Source organism: Elephas maximus, chromosome 21, assembly GCF_024166365.1.
Source record: "Elephas maximus indicus isolate mEleMax1 chromosome 21, mEleMax1 primary haplotype, whole genome shotgun sequence".
In the NCBI taxonomy this organism is placed as follows: Eukaryota; Metazoa; Chordata; class Mammalia; order Proboscidea; family Elephantidae; genus Elephas; species Elephas maximus.
In genome coordinates this window covers 8,899,637-8,917,951 of record NC_064839.1, presented here as the reverse complement: position 1 = coordinate 8,917,951, position 18,315 = coordinate 8,899,637, and the positions used below count along the sequence as shown (strand labels likewise).

Genomic DNA, 18,315 nt, shown 5'->3' with positions numbered 1-18,315 from the left:
ATGGGAGGGCACCCAGGGAGGACACCCTGAGGAGGAGAAACCACAGGAGGGACACTCAAGGAGGACTTCCTAAAGAGGAGAAAAGTAGGTCCACAGGAGGGCACCCAGGGAGGACTCCCTAAGGAGGAGAAACCTAGGTCCGCAGGACGGACACTCAAGGAGGACTTCCTAAAGAGGAGAAAAGTAGGTCCACAGGAGGGCACCCAGGGAGGATTCCCTAAGGAGAAGAAACCTAGGTCCACAGGAGGGGACTCAGGGAGGGCTCCCAAAGGAGGAGAAACCTAGGTCCACAGGAGGGGCACTCAGGGAGGGCTCCCAAAGGAGGAGAAACCTAGGTGTACAGGAGGGGACTCAGGGAGGGTTCCCTAAGGAGGAGAAACCTAGGTCCACAGGAGGGGCACTCAGGGAGGGCTCCCAAAGGAGGAGAAACCTAGTTGTACAGGAGGGGACTCAGGGAGGGCTCCCTAAGGAGGAGAAACCTAGGTCCACAGGAGGGGCACTCAGGGAGGACTCCCTAAGGAGGAGAAACCTAGGTCCACAAGGGGGGACTCAGGGAGGGGTCCCTAAGGAGGAGAAACCTAGGTCCACAGGAGGGGCTCTCAGGGAGGGCTCCCTAAGGAGAAGAAACCTAGGTCCACAGGACGGACACTCAAGGAGGACTTCCTAAAGAGGAGAAAAGTAGGTCCACAGGAGGGCACCCAGGGAGGACTCCCTGAGGAGGAGAAACCTAGGTCCACAGGACGGACACTCAAGGAGGACTTCCTAAAGAGGAGAAAAGTAGGTCCACAGGAGGGCACCCAGGGAGGACTCCCTAAGGAGGAGAAACCTAGGTCCACAGGGAGGGTACTCAGGGAGGGCTCCCTAAGGAGGAGAAACCTAGGTCCACTGGAGGGGCACTCAGGGAGGACTCCCTAAGGAGAAGAAACCTAGGTCCACGAGGGGGGACTCAGGGAGGGGTCCCTAAGGAGGAGAAACCTAGGTCCACAGGAGGGGCTCTCAGGGAGGGGTCCCTAAGGAGGAGAAACCTAGGTCCACAGGAGGGGCTCTCAGGGAGGGCTCCCAAAGGAGGAGAAACCTAGGTGTACAGGAGGGGACTCAGGGAGGGCTCCCTAAGGAGGAGAAACCTAGGTCCACAGGAGGGGCTCTCAGGGAGGGGTCCCTAAGGAGGAGAAACCTAGGTCCACAGGAGGGGCTCTCAGGGAGGGCTCCCTAAGGAGGAGAAACCCAGGTCTGTCTCTGAAGGCCATTAAGAGCTATGCAGGTAAAAGAAGGCAGGAGGGAAGGAGACACTTAGTTCCATTTTGGCTATATTGGATTTGAGCCAGGATACCCATCCCCATTAGGCTGCCATATCCCCAAGCTGAAAATATCTTCCTTTGACACTACATTCCCATACGGTACCCTTGCCCACGAGATACTTCTCCACTTGCCTTGACAGCAAACTCCTTGGAAGAGTTGTTGATATTCCCTATCTCTACCTTCTCACCCATTTACTTTAAAAAAAAAAAAAAAAGGTTTTATTTTGAAATAGTTTTAGACTCACATAGAAGTTGAACTGTACATATCCAGGGCACAAACCATGGAGTCATCCCTGACTCCCCTCCTTCTCTCAAAGTCTACATCCAGTCCATAAGGACACCCTGTAGGTTCCATCTTCAAATATATGCCAAATTTGATCGCTTTACAGTAACTCTACGACTACCATCTTAAGTCATCCCACCTCTTGCCTAGAATTCTGCAGTAGCCTCCTAACTGGTCTCCCCTATTCAATTTCTGCCCAAACTCCTTCTCCAAATAGCAACAAGAATAATCAAGAATGATCCTTTCAGAGTCTAAAGCAGATCATGTCCTGCCTCTGCTCAAAGCCTCTAAACGCTTCCTAGGATACTTCAAGCCAAACCCAATCTTTACTACTGCCTATAAATCTCCAAATGATCTGGGCCCTGGCCACTTCTCTGGCCTCTTTGGCTGGGTCATTCACCCCAGCCACATTCACCTTCCTGGCAAACTCTAACATGCTCAAACTTCAGGGTCTGTTCTCTCTACTTAGGGCTTCTTGCTCACTTCACTCAGGATTGTGCTCAAATAGCACCTCCACAGAGAGGCCTCAATGGACACATATATCTAGCAATATCTACCCCACCCCACCCCTACCACACTATTCTTGGATTGTTTTTTAAGGCACTTATTTCTTACAATTTACTGTATATTTACATGTATTTACTTCTAGTCTATTCGTCCCACTATAATGTCAATTCCAGGAAGACAGGGACTCTATATACTTCATGCTGTATTTCCAGAGCGCAGAAGAGGGCTGGGAACATGTTACGCCCTCAATAAATACTTGTTCAGTGATAAACAACTGAGATTTATACCACATAATTCTCATGCGGCTAGCTAGCTCCTTCTCATCATTTCAGGTTCATCTCAAATCTTACTGCCTTGGCAATGCCACATTGATCTCTATTGATCTCAGCCTCAGAACCAACCCTGTTATCTACTAAATTATTTTATATTCTCTCTAGTTCTTATTATGCTGTAGAGTTATGTTACTTATCTTTGTGTTACATGCTTGTTTTCTACCACTAGAATGTCTTTTCTTGTTCCTGTTCTATCTCCAACACTTCGAAAAGGCTTGGCGCTGTTATTTTCTATGTGAATAAACACATAAGTATAATTTGCACAAGAGAGAAAACACCTTGAAAAACTAAAATAATATAAAAATTAGGACAGAAGATAAAGAAAATACATGAATTAGTTTATAGTTAAGGGAATGTTTTAGGCATCTTCAAAGTTTCAAAAATTTCAAACCTGAGATATTTTTTCTCTTAGATGACAAACATTACATTTCCTCCATTTTTCAGATGGAGACAACCTACTTAATATTCCATTAAATTACTGTAAAAATTTAGTATTTAAATTCCATTCACCAACAACTATCTTGTGATATTCTATGGCATTCTTGAGTCCATTCTATGGCAACCTCAGTTTTCTCATCTGTAAAATGGGGTGATAATAGTAGCCCCCTAGGATAGCTGTTGCTCTTAGCTGCCATCAAGTCAGCCCCTGGCTCACGGCGACCCATGCACAATGGAATAAAACACTGCTGGTTCTGTGCTATCTCTATGATTCATTATGGATCTGACCATTGTGATCCACAGGGTTTTTATTGGCTGATTTTTGGAAGCAGATTGCCTGGCCTTTCTCCCCAGTCTGTCTTAGTCTGGAAGCTTCGCTGAAATCCATCCAACATCACAGCAACACACAAGTCTCCACTGACAAAGGGATGTGGGCTCCACATGAGGTGAACTGGCCAAGAATTGAGCTGGCGCGGAAGCTGCGACTTCTACCACTGTCCCCTCCACCCGCATTGCGCTGGGACAGCAGTGAGAATTAAATGAAATACCACGTGGAAAACTCTTAGCAAAGCACCAGGGCACATCACTTGTGGTCAGTAAACATCAGCAACTATCCCAAGAAAAATCTGCTGATACATAATCTGTGGTAGAAAGAATAATGGCTACCCACAGACGTTCCCATTCCAATCCCCAGCACCTGTGAAAACGTTAGTTTACATGGTGAAAGAGGCTTTGCAGACGTGATTAAGAATCTTGAGACAGAGAGGTAATTTTTGGCCCATGAGCCAAAAAATGAGGATAGTCTTTAGAAGCTAAAAGACGTACGGAACAAATTTTCCCCCGGGCTTCTGGGAGGAACCGCCCCTGGTGAGAAATTGATTTTATGACTCTGTAAGGCTTTCAGGACCCTATGAGACCCATATTAAACTTCTGCAATCCAGAACTGTCCGAGAATAAATCTGTGTTGTTATCGTACCGAAAGGAAATTAATGCATATTTTGATACAAGTGGGGCGCTGCTGTAACAAGTACTTAATGTGGAAGTGCCTTTGGAGTTGGGTAGAGGCTGGAATGACTTTGAGAAGCATGACCAAAAAAAAGCCTAGATTGCCCTGAACAGGCTGTCTGTAGAAGTATGGATGTTAAAGACTGATGGCGAGGGCTCAGGACATGAGGAATGACAGAGAAAATCTACGTTATCTCAGAGAATACCTAAATCATCATAAACAGACGTGATAGGAATATGGATGTTAGAAGCACTGGTGGCAAGGGCTCAGAAAGGAACGAAGAACAAGTTATTGGAAAATTAGAAAAAAAGCATAGTGGAATTGTGTTCTATAGTTACATGGAAAGCAGAATTGTAAGCAATGAATGTAGACATTTAGCCAAGGCAATTCCCAAAGTGTGAAAGTTGTGACATGGTTTCTTCTTGACTCTTATAGTAAATGTGAAGGGAAACACAAAAACTGATTGAGGAACTTTCAAGCAAAAAGAAACCAGAACCTGATGTTTTGGCAAATTCTCAGCCTACCCAGGTTGCAAAAGATGCTAAAATTAAGAGGTTCACTGTCAGGAAAGTGTAATCTAGAGAAAAAAAACCTAAGGACATGGCTGGATAACCTTTTGCCTTGGAAGGATCAAAAAGTCAGATTATTCAATCACACACAGGATCTCTGAGGAGCTCAGGCCTGTGATTCACGGATCCCCTCAGCCATCTCGGCACAAGCCAGAAACAGAAAGGGGATTATCCCGGGAAGATCTGTGCAGGAGACTCCTGTCTAACGGCGACTCCCTGGGAGATCCACATCAAGGGGATCATCCCGGGAAGATCTGTGCGGGAGACTCCTGTCTAACGGCGACTCCCTGGGAGATCCACGATGTTTCTGTGGACGTTGTTTCAGCAGAAACACTCCAGCATGGAGTGAAAGGAACCAAGAGGATGAAATGGAAAAGGCCTGGAAGGGCATGAGCGGAAATTTCAGGGTGCTGGCTTAGGGTGTGATTTCTTTTTGGAGCAATGAAACCGTTCTAAAAGTGACTGCAGTGATACACAACTCTGAATACATCAAAAGCCAGTGAAATGAAAATGTACAATTCAATGTAAAATGTATACTGAACTGTGCACTAAACGGGTGAATTTTATGGTATGTGTATTATATTTTATCAAAGCTGTTAAATAATTATACATTTTTATAAAACTAATGATGAGCTGAACAAAAATATTTCAAAGTTCCAGTAAAATATAGTTGCCCAATAAGACATACCACATTTCTTCTAGACACAGATCTATGCAACTTATTTAAGCATGTCCCATATTCACACAGTAGCCTCAGAAAATAGTATTCTTTCTTCATACTTGCAAGTGTTTTAATGCTCATAGATGAAAACCAATTTAAATTTCTCTGATATCTTTTTTGGTTACAATATACAATAATTTTTTTCTTAGAACAAAAACCCTCCAAACAACCCAAAAAGCCCTTCCTTTACATTCTTCAGCCACCTGTCAGATGAGTTTGTAAAGGCGCAAGTCAGCTACGTCCACTTTCACTGAGCCATCCTTACTAGGATTGTTTTCTATGTTGTTGAAGGGAGGAGGGAGACATAAATCAACGTGCCACTTTTGATACATATCTTTGAAAAAATTCATGTGCATGGCATAATCCATGAGAATAACTGTTTCTGAAGTTATAGAGCTGTTTTAGTTTCTCATCAATAAACAATATTTCAATGGAAAATTGTTAAGTTCCTAGATGAATGCCAAAAAATAGTAAGATTTTCTTGAATCCCACATATATTTCACTAAAATGTGGCCTCTTTAAACTTACATAGGGGAGAATTTAAAACTGTTCCACAAATGTGAAATATTATCAGTTATTATGTGACAAAAGGGCCACAGAAAATAACTGTTGCCAATCTATACAACACGTGTTATAATATTCCTTACAATTTTCTTTCATGCACCTTCTGCCTAAGATGATCTATGCCTCACAAATGCTTTCTCCCAGGAATGCACTCCCTCACTTAACCCACAGCAAAGCTACTACTAGTTCCTTTGAGACTTGGTTTAAGTATCAGTTTCTCTCAAAAGTCTTTCCTGCCACCTGCCCCTCATTCCAGGCTACACAAGAGCACAGACCATGTCCCCTAAGGCAGTGCTTGGTAGAGGGAGAATGGAATTAACGTTCACTGCTTGCTGCCAGCTGGGTGTCCAGGGAAGCCAACTCTGATCTGGAGATTAGAGTACAGGAGATTTATTAGGGAAAACTCTCAGGATCAACCCCTGTGGGGAAGAGAAGAAAGCAGAGTAGGAGAGGGAGAATTCTAGCTATGATGCAGTCCCAACAAGGTCTCAACCTACCCCACTGGGAGCTATGAAGGTGGGTTATCTATGCTGTCCTCCATTAAAGGGGTTAAGGAGGCTGGGTCTTTCACTGACCAGGCACAGGATGCAGGCTACCCCCAGGGAAGGGAGCATATCATAGATGAGAGGGCTTCCTTCAGCAGATAATTTCCAAAGGGGGCTGAGAGCTGATACCTGTTAGACAGGTATCCCTAGTGACTAATGATGCTGAGCATCTTTTCATGTTCCTGAGAGTAACACTTCCAGCAGCTGGTCTTTGAGTCCTTAAGGGAGATCTGGGCAGCATGACATAGGATCCACTACACTGCTTATGTACAAGCTAGGTACTGAGTAATTCCTGCATTACTGTGAGGTTCATATTACTACCCCTATTGTGAGAAAACCAAGGCTGGGAAAGGAAAATACTATTCAATGTCTCACATCTAATCTGTAGTCAGCTTCCAAAATCTGTGTTCTTTCAACTATCACAGGTTTTCATACAGTTTACATTCAATGAGCATTTGTTAAGTGAATGAATTTATTCAAAATTTGATCCTTTGAGGCAAGCAATACTTGAAAGCTATTGCTGTCTCCGTACTATTTATCTAAAAGTTAAACCTCAGGGACGTAATGTGGCTTATGCAAAACCACCTGGTTAAGAAACAGGGATACTGCAACTGAACCAAAAGTCCACTCTGATGCTGTACCAGGTAGAGCGACGCGGCCTGATAGAACCAGGTGTGGACAGAAATTCTGATGCTGTACCATGTAGAGCGACGCGGCCTGACAGAACCGGGCGTGGACAGAAATTCTGATGCTGTACCACGTAGAGCGACGCGGCCTGACAGAACCGGGCGTGGACAGAAATGCTGATGCTGTACCACGTAGAGCGACGCGGCCTGATAGAACCGGGTGTGGACAGAAATTCTGATGCTGTACCACGTAGAGCGACGTGGCCTGATAGAACCGGGTGTGGACAGGGCGCACTGTTTTTGATGTCAATACAGTAGGCGTAGCTACGAGTGGCTTCTGAGCACTTGAGATATGGCTAGTGCAACTGAGGAAGTGAATTTTAAAATTGTACTTAATTTTAATTAAATTCAAATACCCACATGCAACTAGTGGCTAATGTATTGGGCAGTGCAGACAGAGTTTTTCCAGAAGCATGACATCTTGCCATTGTTTATTTACTCATTTTTATTGACATATAGTTTATGTAACATAAAATCATCATTTTAAAGTTTAAAATTCAGTGGTTTTTAGTATATTTGCTACATGTGCAACAATCACCGCCATCTAATTCCTGAACATTTCCATCTCCCCTGCAAAATCCTATAGCTGTTAGCGGTTGGTCCTGACTTCCCCCTCCTCCCATCCCTTGGTAACCACTAATTGACTTTCTGTCTGTTGTTGTTGCTAGCCGCTGAGGAGTTGATTCTGATCATGGCAACCCCACGTGTGTCAGAGTAGAACTGTGCTTCAAGGGTTTTCAAGGCTCTGACCTTCGGAAGCAGACAGTCAGGCGTCTGCCTCTAGGTAGGTTTGAAATGCCAACCTTTAGGCTAGTAGTCCAGCATTTAACCATTTGCACAACCCAAGGACTCCTCTGTCTCTATAGACGTACTTATTCTAGACATTTCATATACATGGAATCATATAATATGTGGCCTTTGTGCCTGGCTTAGTTCACATGCCATGTTTTCAAGGTTCATCCATGTGGTAGCTTGCATCATTACTTCATTCCTTTTTATGACTGAATAATATTCCATTGCATGGATATTTTGTTTATCCATTCATAAACATTTGGGTTATTTCTGCTTTTGGCTCTTAAGAATAATGCTGCTAGGAACAGCTGTGTATAGGTTTTTCCGTGAACATATGTTTTCAGTTCTCTTCAGTACATACTTCAGAGCGGAATTGCTGGGTCATATGGTAATTCTTCAACTTTTTGAAGAACTGCCAAACTGTTTGTCATAGTGGCTGCATCATTTTAAGTCCCCACTAGCAATGTAGGAGGGTTTCAATCTCTCCACATCCTCATCACACTTAATATTCTCCAATTTTTTTGATTACAGTCATCCTAGTGTGTGTGTGAAGTAGTATCTCCTTATGGCTTTGACTTGCATTTTCCTAGTGACTAATGATGTTGAGTATCTTTCCATGCACTTACTGGCCGGTTGTGTATCTTTGTAGAAATGTCTACTCACAAGATTTTCAAGATTAAAAGTAAGGATTAACCTCTTCTGTTTGAAAACATGGCCAGGATTAATGTCTCAACTAATTCATTTCTCTTGTGCCTTAACAGTATCATACATACATAAGAACCTCAACCATCAACATCTCTTCTTGAAGGAAGTCTTCGTGTCTGAAGACTATGAGATACAGTCCTCCTGTGCATTTTCACTGCACTTTTCACTATTCCCTCATAGCGTTTAACCCAACATTATTTAAGAATTTGTGGTTCATTTAGACTGAAGCGTAATGGTCCTTTTCAGAGTAGGTAAACTGTTAAATGAATAAATACTCAGCATGTTAAAATGAAAAGCACAATGAACTACGGACTCAGAGGAAATTAAAAAATTATAGGATACAACTTTATGCCAATAAAATGTAGGAGTAATCATTAAAGCTTTGATTAAAAATTGATAGCAGATGACTCCTTTGGGAATTAACAGAGCCTACAAGTATTTTGAAGGAGGCCTGGTGGCGCAGTGGTTAAGCACTTGGCTGCGAACCAAAAGGCTGGTGTTTTGAGCCCAACAGCTGCTCTGTGGGAGGAAGATGGGGCAGTCTGCTTCTGTAAAGATTATGGCCTTGGAAACCCTATGTCCTATGTTTTGGCTCTCTATGAGTCGGAATTGACTTGATTGCAACGGGTTTGTCTTGTTTGTTTTTTGTTACAAGTATTTTGGAGCGCGTTGGTGGTTCAGTGGTAGAGTTCTCCCCTTCCACGTGGTAGACTTGACTTCGATTCCAGGCCAATACACCTCATGCACAGCCACCACCTATTTGTCAGTGAAAGCTTGCATGATGCCGAGTAGGAGCTTTCAGACTAAGACCGACTAGGAAGAAAAGCCTGGTGATCTACTTCCAAAAATCAGCCAGTGAAAACGCTGTGGGTCACCACGGTTCAATCTACATGGATCACTGGGATGGATCAAGGCAGCATTTTGTTCTGTTGTGTGGAGTCTCTAGGAATCGGGCCCAAGTTGATGGCAGCTCACCACCACCACCTGTATTTTAGCTCTCTGTCTACAGAATATCTTTTTCCCTCATAACTAATTAGTGGGTTCTTTTTCATTTTAGCATGGAATTAAAAATTCATTATCATTAAGGCAGAAGGATAGGCAACCATATTGCAGAAAATGCAGAACCTTTAAAGATTCCAACTACTGAAGCTGGAGGTGGCTGGTGAATGAAGGTCAGCCAATACAGCAGTACAAGTTCTTCAGTGATGAGGCAGAATAAATTATCATCCAGGACTAGATTTCACAACACACTATGGCATTTTTTGGTTTTGCTGTACAATACTGGGATAATTTAGTATTCTCCTTCATTTGAGGTACAGAAGCTATTGAAACAAGCTATTATGATAAGTAGTATAAATGTGAAAGTAAATTTAAGCCTAGTAAGATACTCTACATTGTAAAAATTCATTTAAAAATCACATATTAGATATTCCTGGAGGCTTCATAATACACTGTTTAGTAGGCAATAAGGAGTTTTATTAACTCTAGCAGTGAAGTAAGTCTAGGGGAAGTCTCGGAATTTCAGTATCATTTTTAATTCTGAGAAACATTTGATAAATAACCCATTCTACTCTTTCCTGTAATTTTATAAAATACCCTAAACAAAAATATCCTCTACTAATCTTCAGTAACCTGTGAATGCAGATAACTTCCCTACACACTGTTATTATTCATTATCGAAAGATTAGTTAATGATTTAGGTCATAAGATTTAATGACGTAGGTCGTAATGTTAGAAACAGGCCACCCTTGGCAACATTTGAACAGATGGAAACACTAATATGGTATGTGACGCAGACAGCCAAGATTTATGTTGCCAATTACCAGCCAATATTCCTAGGTAGACAAGACATAAGGAGCCCTGGTGGCAGAGTGATCACAGCACTTGGCTGCTAACTAAAAGGCTGGCAGTTCAAACCCACCAGCTGCTTCTCGGGAGAAAGATGTGGCAATCTGCTTCTGAGAAGATTACGACCTTGGAAACCCTATGGGGCAGTTCTCCTCTGTCCTATAGGGTCGCTATGAGTTGGAATTGACTCGATGGCAGTGGGCTAAGCTTAGACTGTACATGGAACGTTTTCTTCTTTTGCTACAAACTAAGGAGGCCTTTATATTTTTTGGCGGTTCGAATCCACCAGGCGCTCCTTGGAAACTCTATGGGGCAGTTCTACTCTGTCATATAGGGTCGCTATGAGTTGGAATCGACTCGACGGCACTGGGTTTGGTTTTGGGTTTATATTTTCACATCCATGGAAAAGACAGTGAATAAGTTTATTTTAAATAGGAATTAAGATATGCTGTTTGAGATACAAGATATAAAATTCGTAAGACGATTTGATCTAATTTAAAATGATGATGAAACCCTCTGGTATACTCTGATAATGAAAAGGAAAAACTGGGCTAGAAATGTCCGCACAGAAGCTGCCTCCCGCACAGGAAACCTCTTCTCACCTACAACATAATTTAACCTTCTCTTGGTGTGTCAGGGTCATCAATGTAAAACTGAATTATTCTGTAAACCTGCGGATGAAGATGAAGATGTAGGTTACACTGCATGAGTAATTAATTAGCTAACATTTTCAGTCTGAGTCCCCAGCACTTACTTTGTACCAGTGTCACAGATCCCAATTTGCTTCTGGTCATTTCCTAGCCTCTCAAAATGGTGGTGTGAATGTATTCTACCAACACATTCAAATATTACCTCTGGAGAAAGAAGGAGAGTTGGGAATAGGGGAAGGAACTGGAATGTATGTCCAATTGCTTCCATGAACAACTGCCTCCTTTTCCGTGAGACCAGGAGAACTGGATAGAACCCAAATACTATTACTGAACATTTTGATCCAAGATTCTATAGAAGAATCCTGATCAACAGGGGGAAAATACAGAACAGAATTTTAAATTCTCATGGACTCCAGACTTTCTGGAGTCCTGGGGCTGGATGAACCCCTAAAACTATTGCCCTGAGATAATCTTTAAAACTTAAAACAAAAATATTCCCAGAAGTCTTTTTTAAAACCAGACAATAGTTTAGCTTAATAGTAAAGAATGTCTGCCTTGAACATTATGCTCTTTTAAGAACTATCTATATGATATCAAGTTGACAATAGCAACTTGAAAGATCAGATAGGAACCTTCGGGGGCAGTCAGTTTATGTTAATGGGGGAGGAACAACTCAGAAAAGGGGGTGAGAGTGGTGCACAACTGGGAGGACGTCATCAGTGTCACTGAATCATACATGTAGAACCGGCTGAATTGGTGTGTGTTTTACTGTGTGTATTCTCTGCAACAACAACAACAGCAGAACTACCTGTGGTTTCTGAGTTACTAACACAAAGGACCCACAATCTCCTTTGACAGCCAGCGGTTTCAGTGAAGAGTCACTGCTATGGGTACACAGACAGGGGTTTGTTTTTTCCTTTCCAGGACCCAGAGAACTCGCGATTTTATTTATTTGTCTCTACCTTGCTCCTTTTCTGTCATCAGAGTGACTCTTACTATCTACCCATGTCATCACTTCTAACCTCTGCCAAAAATCTATTACTTTTGCTTATCTACAACTTTTCTTCTGAATTTTTTTCTTACAGAGGGAAAAAACAAAAATTTGGATTCTGAGGACCTCAGTGGGAGTCCTGACTATACCACCTTACCGTGAGGGGCGATGCATGAAACCACTTTATAAGCTACACCTAAACGTTGCTGGCATTAATTGGCAGGCAACATACTGCATCTGGCCATTCATGGATTTACTGGCCATTTAACAGATTTTGGGTGTTCTCCTGGCTGATACTCAGAATCTGCAACTTTGCACCAAAACTTTTTAAAAACGGCTACTTCTCGATTTTAGTCTCCTGTTCAAGCCTGGTAGAATGTGAAGTTTTGCTCTACGGTTTCACCCACTGACCTGTAATTTGTTAACAACAGTAAAGCTCTTGTTAAATATATTAAGACTCTGATTATGTCATATAAAGGTGACGTGGAAAAGGAAAAACAAAGTGAGGAGTCACACTCGTACACACAGCTACTCAGTACAGTTCTCACAATAAAGAAGACTACGCACTGTATGTGCTGGACACAGTGGTGTATCTCTGAGACACCTTCTAGACGACAATACCAGTGATAAACAAACATGTATTTATTCTGAGAAAATCACAATCTATTTTGTCTTTGAATTAAAAAAAAAAAAGACATATTAAGGTCCAGACTATGAACTTAAATATAGTTTATTCAAATCTTCCTATAGAATTTTAATTAAAAACAAAAAAACAAACCAAATCAGTTGCCATGGAGCCGCTTCTGACTTGTGGCAATCCTGTGTGCTGCAAACCCGCACTGTGCTCGGCCAGGTTTTCGTGGCCGTGGCCTCTCAGAAGCAGATGCCCAGGCCTTTCTTCTGCAGCACCACTCAGTGAGTTTGAACCACCAATTTTTGCTAATAGTTGGTCACAAACTGCTTGTGCCACCCAGGGACCTTAAAGAACCTTAATAGCAACTCTAAATTATAATTCAGATTTAATTTGTTTTAATTTTAATTAGGACATCCACAGAAAACTTAGGGTAAAATTCTTCCTAATACATGTGTAAAATAAAATTTCCAGGATAAATTTAACTTAAATTCAAACTTCAAAAAAAATTTTTTTTGTATTAGTTTCTCTAGTAACCCTGGTTAATTAAAAAAACAAAAACCCAATGATTGGAAATTCCTAAGTGTAAGAGCTTAACTAAGTAAGTGGTGACCAAATAATCTTCATTAAAATTTATCCTTCAGAGCCTTTTTAACAGTTTTCAGTTCTATACTAAGGATTCAGGACACAAAATATCTTTTAGTTTTACTTTAAAACTAAAATTAAAAAATCCACTTCTAAAAACAGATTACATTTCTCATTGGTTTACGAGTGCACCGTTGGAATGATATCAACTTTAGTTTGCTTTCCTGTTGGAAACTGACTTGACGACAATGTTTTTTTCTTCCCTTTGTCAAAACATAAAAATTCAGAGAACCCAGGCAATGTGATGCACAGAATGTGGCAGTAAACACAGGGTAGCTGAGTAGCCGCAGGGAGAAAACCCAGCATTCTCAGTCCGTGGTGGCAGGTATAAAGCTTGATCTCTGATCATGTTATTAAGAGTCACTTGCTGTGTCTATAAAATGTCATCAGTAGAGATTTCTTTCAAGTAACATGATTTTAAAGGCTAACATACGACAAATTAGGCCTTTAGTATAAAACACACACACACACAAAAAAAAAAACCCAGAAACCCAAACAAGCAGCATATTCCTCCTCAAAACAAAAAAACCACAACACAAATGGCTTCAGAATTTCTTTTCAGGAAATACAAGTTGTAGATTTGATTTTAATTTCACCTGCGTAGTTAATCCCTACCTGATTTTCAAAACCTGTAGGAAGAAAGGCAACAGGACTCTCCGGACAGCAAGCCTTCAATTAGAAATACAAACCCTGCACTAGTCCTCAGCAATACAGCAGTCTTGAAATCAGATAAAAATTATGAACCGCTTTTTCAACAGAAGTGAATTCATGTAAGAAAGGATTATAATGCACACCATGTCTTTTTTTTCTTCTATTTTTTAAAAAACCATATTATGTTACACACACAGCTCCCTTTGGAGTAAAGAACCATTTCTCATCTAGTGATTTAATGAACTGTCAGATGTACTGAAATCCATCCTTCAAGTCTCTTCTTTCCCAAAATGACAAAGAAACCCTGGGTTTTAAACAGTGACTTGTACGAAAGTATCAAAAGCCTATGGCTGCCTCTTGTACCTGATGTCTTCTGTAGAGCTATGGTGCTCACTGCTGAATTAGCCGACGATGCCATTGATTTTACTGTAAAGTTAAGGAACTTCAAGTTATTTGAAAGTTTTAAGAGAGAATTCTGATAAAGACCTTATACGACAAACATATACACTGTTTAGATGTTCTTTCAAGGATGAGTAAATCTAAGTTTAAATGAATCTAAGATGTAATTCCGTATTCTTCTGAATAGGGCAGTTAAGCACTCAGCTACTAATCAAGCTGCCAGCAGTTCAGATCCACCAGTTGCTCCTAAGGAGAAAGATGTGGCAGTCTGCTTCCACAGCCCTGGAAACCCTACGGGGCAGTTCCACTCTTCCTATGGGTTCGCTATGAGTCAGAATCGACTCTATAGGAACAGGTTTAATGCTCAGAATAAAGCAAGTTTACATTCCTTTGTTTTTATCTGCCACCATACCTTTAAAAGGAATAATAATCATTTTCATTTCAGAAGTTTGTTTTGGTTACATCAGATTTGATCCCACACACCGGTCACGTGTGTATATAACCTCTGCATTACAGAGCACGATGACAACGTTCCTAGAAAATTCTGTAACCTTAACTCAGAGCAGTTATGATTTCAAGTCCAGGTCTTTAAAAAAAAAAAAAAAATTTTTTTTTTTTTAAAAAAAAGGTTAAATACAGACTCTCCAAAATTTTCTATGAATTTTTTAAGAAAGTGCATTAATGATACAAGTTTTTCTAAAAGATCAGATTTCTAGACAACTGCTGTTTGCTGTTAAAAGCAACAAAATTTCTAATCTTCCCCCCCGCCACCCAGGGAAGCTGAGGTTTTGCTCTTTGGTTTTATCATGAGCCTGGTGGTGAATGTGGAGCTGACTCATTGCTAACTCCAGAGTCAACAAATACGTTAGTGCTCAGAAGACAAACTACTGACAGAAAAACGATGCAGGGGGAAAGAATGAATAGGGCCAAGAAATATTAACAAAATAATAAGCTATGAGAATTTAGAGAGTCATCTTATGGAATTTGCTAAGAGTCAAGATGATTCTGAGTCTAAGTAGACGGGTTTGGCTACTGCTACCTCTACTGAAAAAAAAAAAAGGTAGCTGCAGCATTCAAAATCACTGATGATGCAAGAAATGCACCCATACGTACGTACACAATTAATACTAACTTTTTTTGGTAAATAGTCGTGCTAAGTATCTTATTATTTCCTCGCTTCTACCACACTCACCACATCCAACCTTCATGACCACTCCATGACAAGGCACACTTATTGCTCTCATTTTACAGGTGGGTGTTTAGGTTGTTTGCCCAAGGTTATACAGCTGGTTTGTGGCTGGATTGGCACTAGGCTGTCTGATCCTAAAGACCCAAGGTCTTAACCACCGAGGTCTTCAATCTGCAAATGTAACTGGATCATTTGATATGTCATCTATTAAAAAAACTGACCTTTTAAAGGTCAAGTTTCAATGAACGAAAAATAAGCTTTTTACTTTAGATTAGATCTTCATTTCTGTTGTATAGAAAATGAATATGTAAAAAAGAACAGGTATTCTAAGCAGTTGGCGGAAGTTCAGGAACCATGTAAAGAAACAGGGACTGAGCCCGTACCGGACCTACTGAAACTATTTAGGTTCTATTTCATCACAAGCGCCTCTGGGGAGGTTCCAACTGCAAATCTTCCAGCTAGTAGTCAAGCGCTCCACCGTCTACACCCCAGGGAACCCAGAGGGAAGATACTTTAATTTCCATACCTTCCAGACGTATTCCTCAGGATGGCCAGAGCATCTGGATAGCCGTCCATGTTGTAGTCTCCAATGTGAAGGGTGAGTGGAATTGATATTTCAGTTGGTCGTTGTTCGTGTACAAATGGCACGAAGCCCCAGAGGGTGCCCTTATTGCTGAAATTCTGCAGCACTGGAACCCACTATGGTTTACAGAGAAAGAGATTGACCTTTAGAGTTATTCAGGAAAAAAAATCATTTTCAAAATGAATGACATCTTCCATTAAAAAGGTCGTTTTCAACGTTAATTTCTTTTTACAGAGATAAAAGTCCCCAACACAAGCATTGTTTTTATTTAACATCTTTATCTCTGTGATTCTGTAGGGAATCTATTAGAATTTACTTTGGGGAATAGCTGACTGATTCTCTGAATAAAAAGGGAGTCTCCTTTGTAATTTATCATTAGTCATCTCTGCTTGAAATGGTACATAAGGCTTTAAAAGGTTTTCACCAAATCACAAATTCTTAGGGTTAAACTGATGTTAATGACCATCTAGGTGAATTGGCCGATTTAAAATTTGTGTTGGATGGAAATATAACATCAAATGAATATTTCAAAACACTAAAGCAAACTGTAATATCATCTAATTCTGATGCCATTTCAGGAGGACCAATTTAGAAAGAAAATTAGAACATGACAAAGTCTCCCTTGTTTGGCTGCACCTTTTACACGGGACGACGACCCTGGCTGTCATCCTCGGCACCAAGCAGCTCTGAGGCAGCTGAACACCAGGAGGCTTGACAAGCGCTGCCTGCGACAGACGGGCACATCCTGGCCCAGGAGAAGAGTCTACCACCAAAACCGTGGGAAGCTAAGTTGATAGTAAATTTCTTTATTTCCATATTGATCATAATGAAAAGAATAGAGAGACAAGGCTGATTTTGAAATGAGCTTTCGGAATACTCTCTTTGTTCCGATGGCCCCAATCTTCATTTTTTTTAAATAAGATAATGCAACACTGAAAACCTGAAGAGTAGAAATCATGCCATCAAAACGACAGACACGCCTATAATTAGCTAAGAGTATGAATGCTGGCACACAAGCTGGAAACGTCCAAACAGCAGCAGGTACAGCTGACTGGAAACAGTGGGAGGCCAAACATGCCTACAGGTGTTCTGTCTCGTGAGCAGGTGACTCGTTTACACGGCTCCAAGCCAAACTGTATTAAAAACGTCTTCTTGAAAAGGATCTAGCATACAGGGCTCCCTCAACATGTTATAGGCTATCCAAAGAAAGCATAATATGCCATGGAAAAATAACCCAATGATAAAGACATATTTACAGGAACTGAATTGTTTTAAAAATTGGTCTGCTCTCTGACTTAATGGTCTGACTGAGACTGGAGGGGCCCTGGAAGACATGGCCCCTGGGCTCTCTGTTAGCTCAAAACTAAAACCATTCCCGAAGCCAACTCTTCAGGCAAAGCTTAGATTGGACTGTAACTCATAAAATGATTGAAGAGAGTGCTTCTTAGCTCAAGTAGACACACGAGACTAAATCGGCAGCTCCTGTCCGGAGGTGAGATGAGAAAGCAGAAAGGGACAGGAGCTGGTTGAATGGACATGGGAAATCTGGGGTGGAAACGAGGAGTGTGCTGTCATATTATCTAGGGAGAAAAACTAGAGTCACGTAACACTGCGTGTATAAATTTTTGTATGAGAAACCAACTTGAGTCATAAACTTTCACTTAAAGCACAATTTAAAAAATTGGTCTGCTCCTTTTGTCAATTTTTCAGTCTTTTATAAAGCAAAAAGATATTATTTTACATATCATCACAATGTTTTCATGTTTCATTTGACTTAGAAAAAAAATCATTGGTTTTATTTTGGAAGAAGATAGGAAATTCCACAAAATGCCATGTGATCACAGATTTCTGAAGAGGCTGACAATTTATTAATGAGGATAAACTATGTTGAGATAAAGTATTCCTGTTAAGGTAAGTGTATGAAGGACTAAAAACTAAAAAGATTTTTCACTTAATGTGACATCTATAACAATTACCAAAGAGCTGTGATGCTTATCTTCCCAGAGACAGAGGACTGTCTGTGAAGGTATTCTTCCTGTAGCCTGTCATTTACAGACAGGCTATAATTACTAGGTTTACTGCCACCTATGAGGCAGCCAAGAAGATATGTCCCCCTGGTGACATCTAGAAAATATTTAGAAATCAAGGGGGTGCCTAAATTCCAAAAGAACTGATACAGATGGAGCTTTTGGCTTCCTTACTCTTACCAAGGTAGAACAGCCTAGGGAATACAAGTCAAATTTGTAATATATAATACATACTGGGAGGCAACAAATCACCTT

The 18,315-nt window shown here is 41.0% G+C and overlaps 1 protein-coding gene across 1 annotated transcript in view; it reads right to left on the bottom strand.

Moving 5' to 3' along the window:
- The window catches only part of ITFG1 (integrin alpha FG-GAP repeat containing 1), a 244,290-nt gene that overhangs the window by 98,207 nt on the left and 127,768 nt on the right, over positions 1-18,315 (bottom strand). Inside the window, exon 10 of the mRNA XM_049864307.1 lies at positions 15,977-16,149. Within this exon, the coding sequence (XP_049720264.1) occupies positions 15,977-16,149 (173 nt within the window). The remainder of the gene's footprint in view (positions 1-15,976; positions 16,150-18,315) is intronic.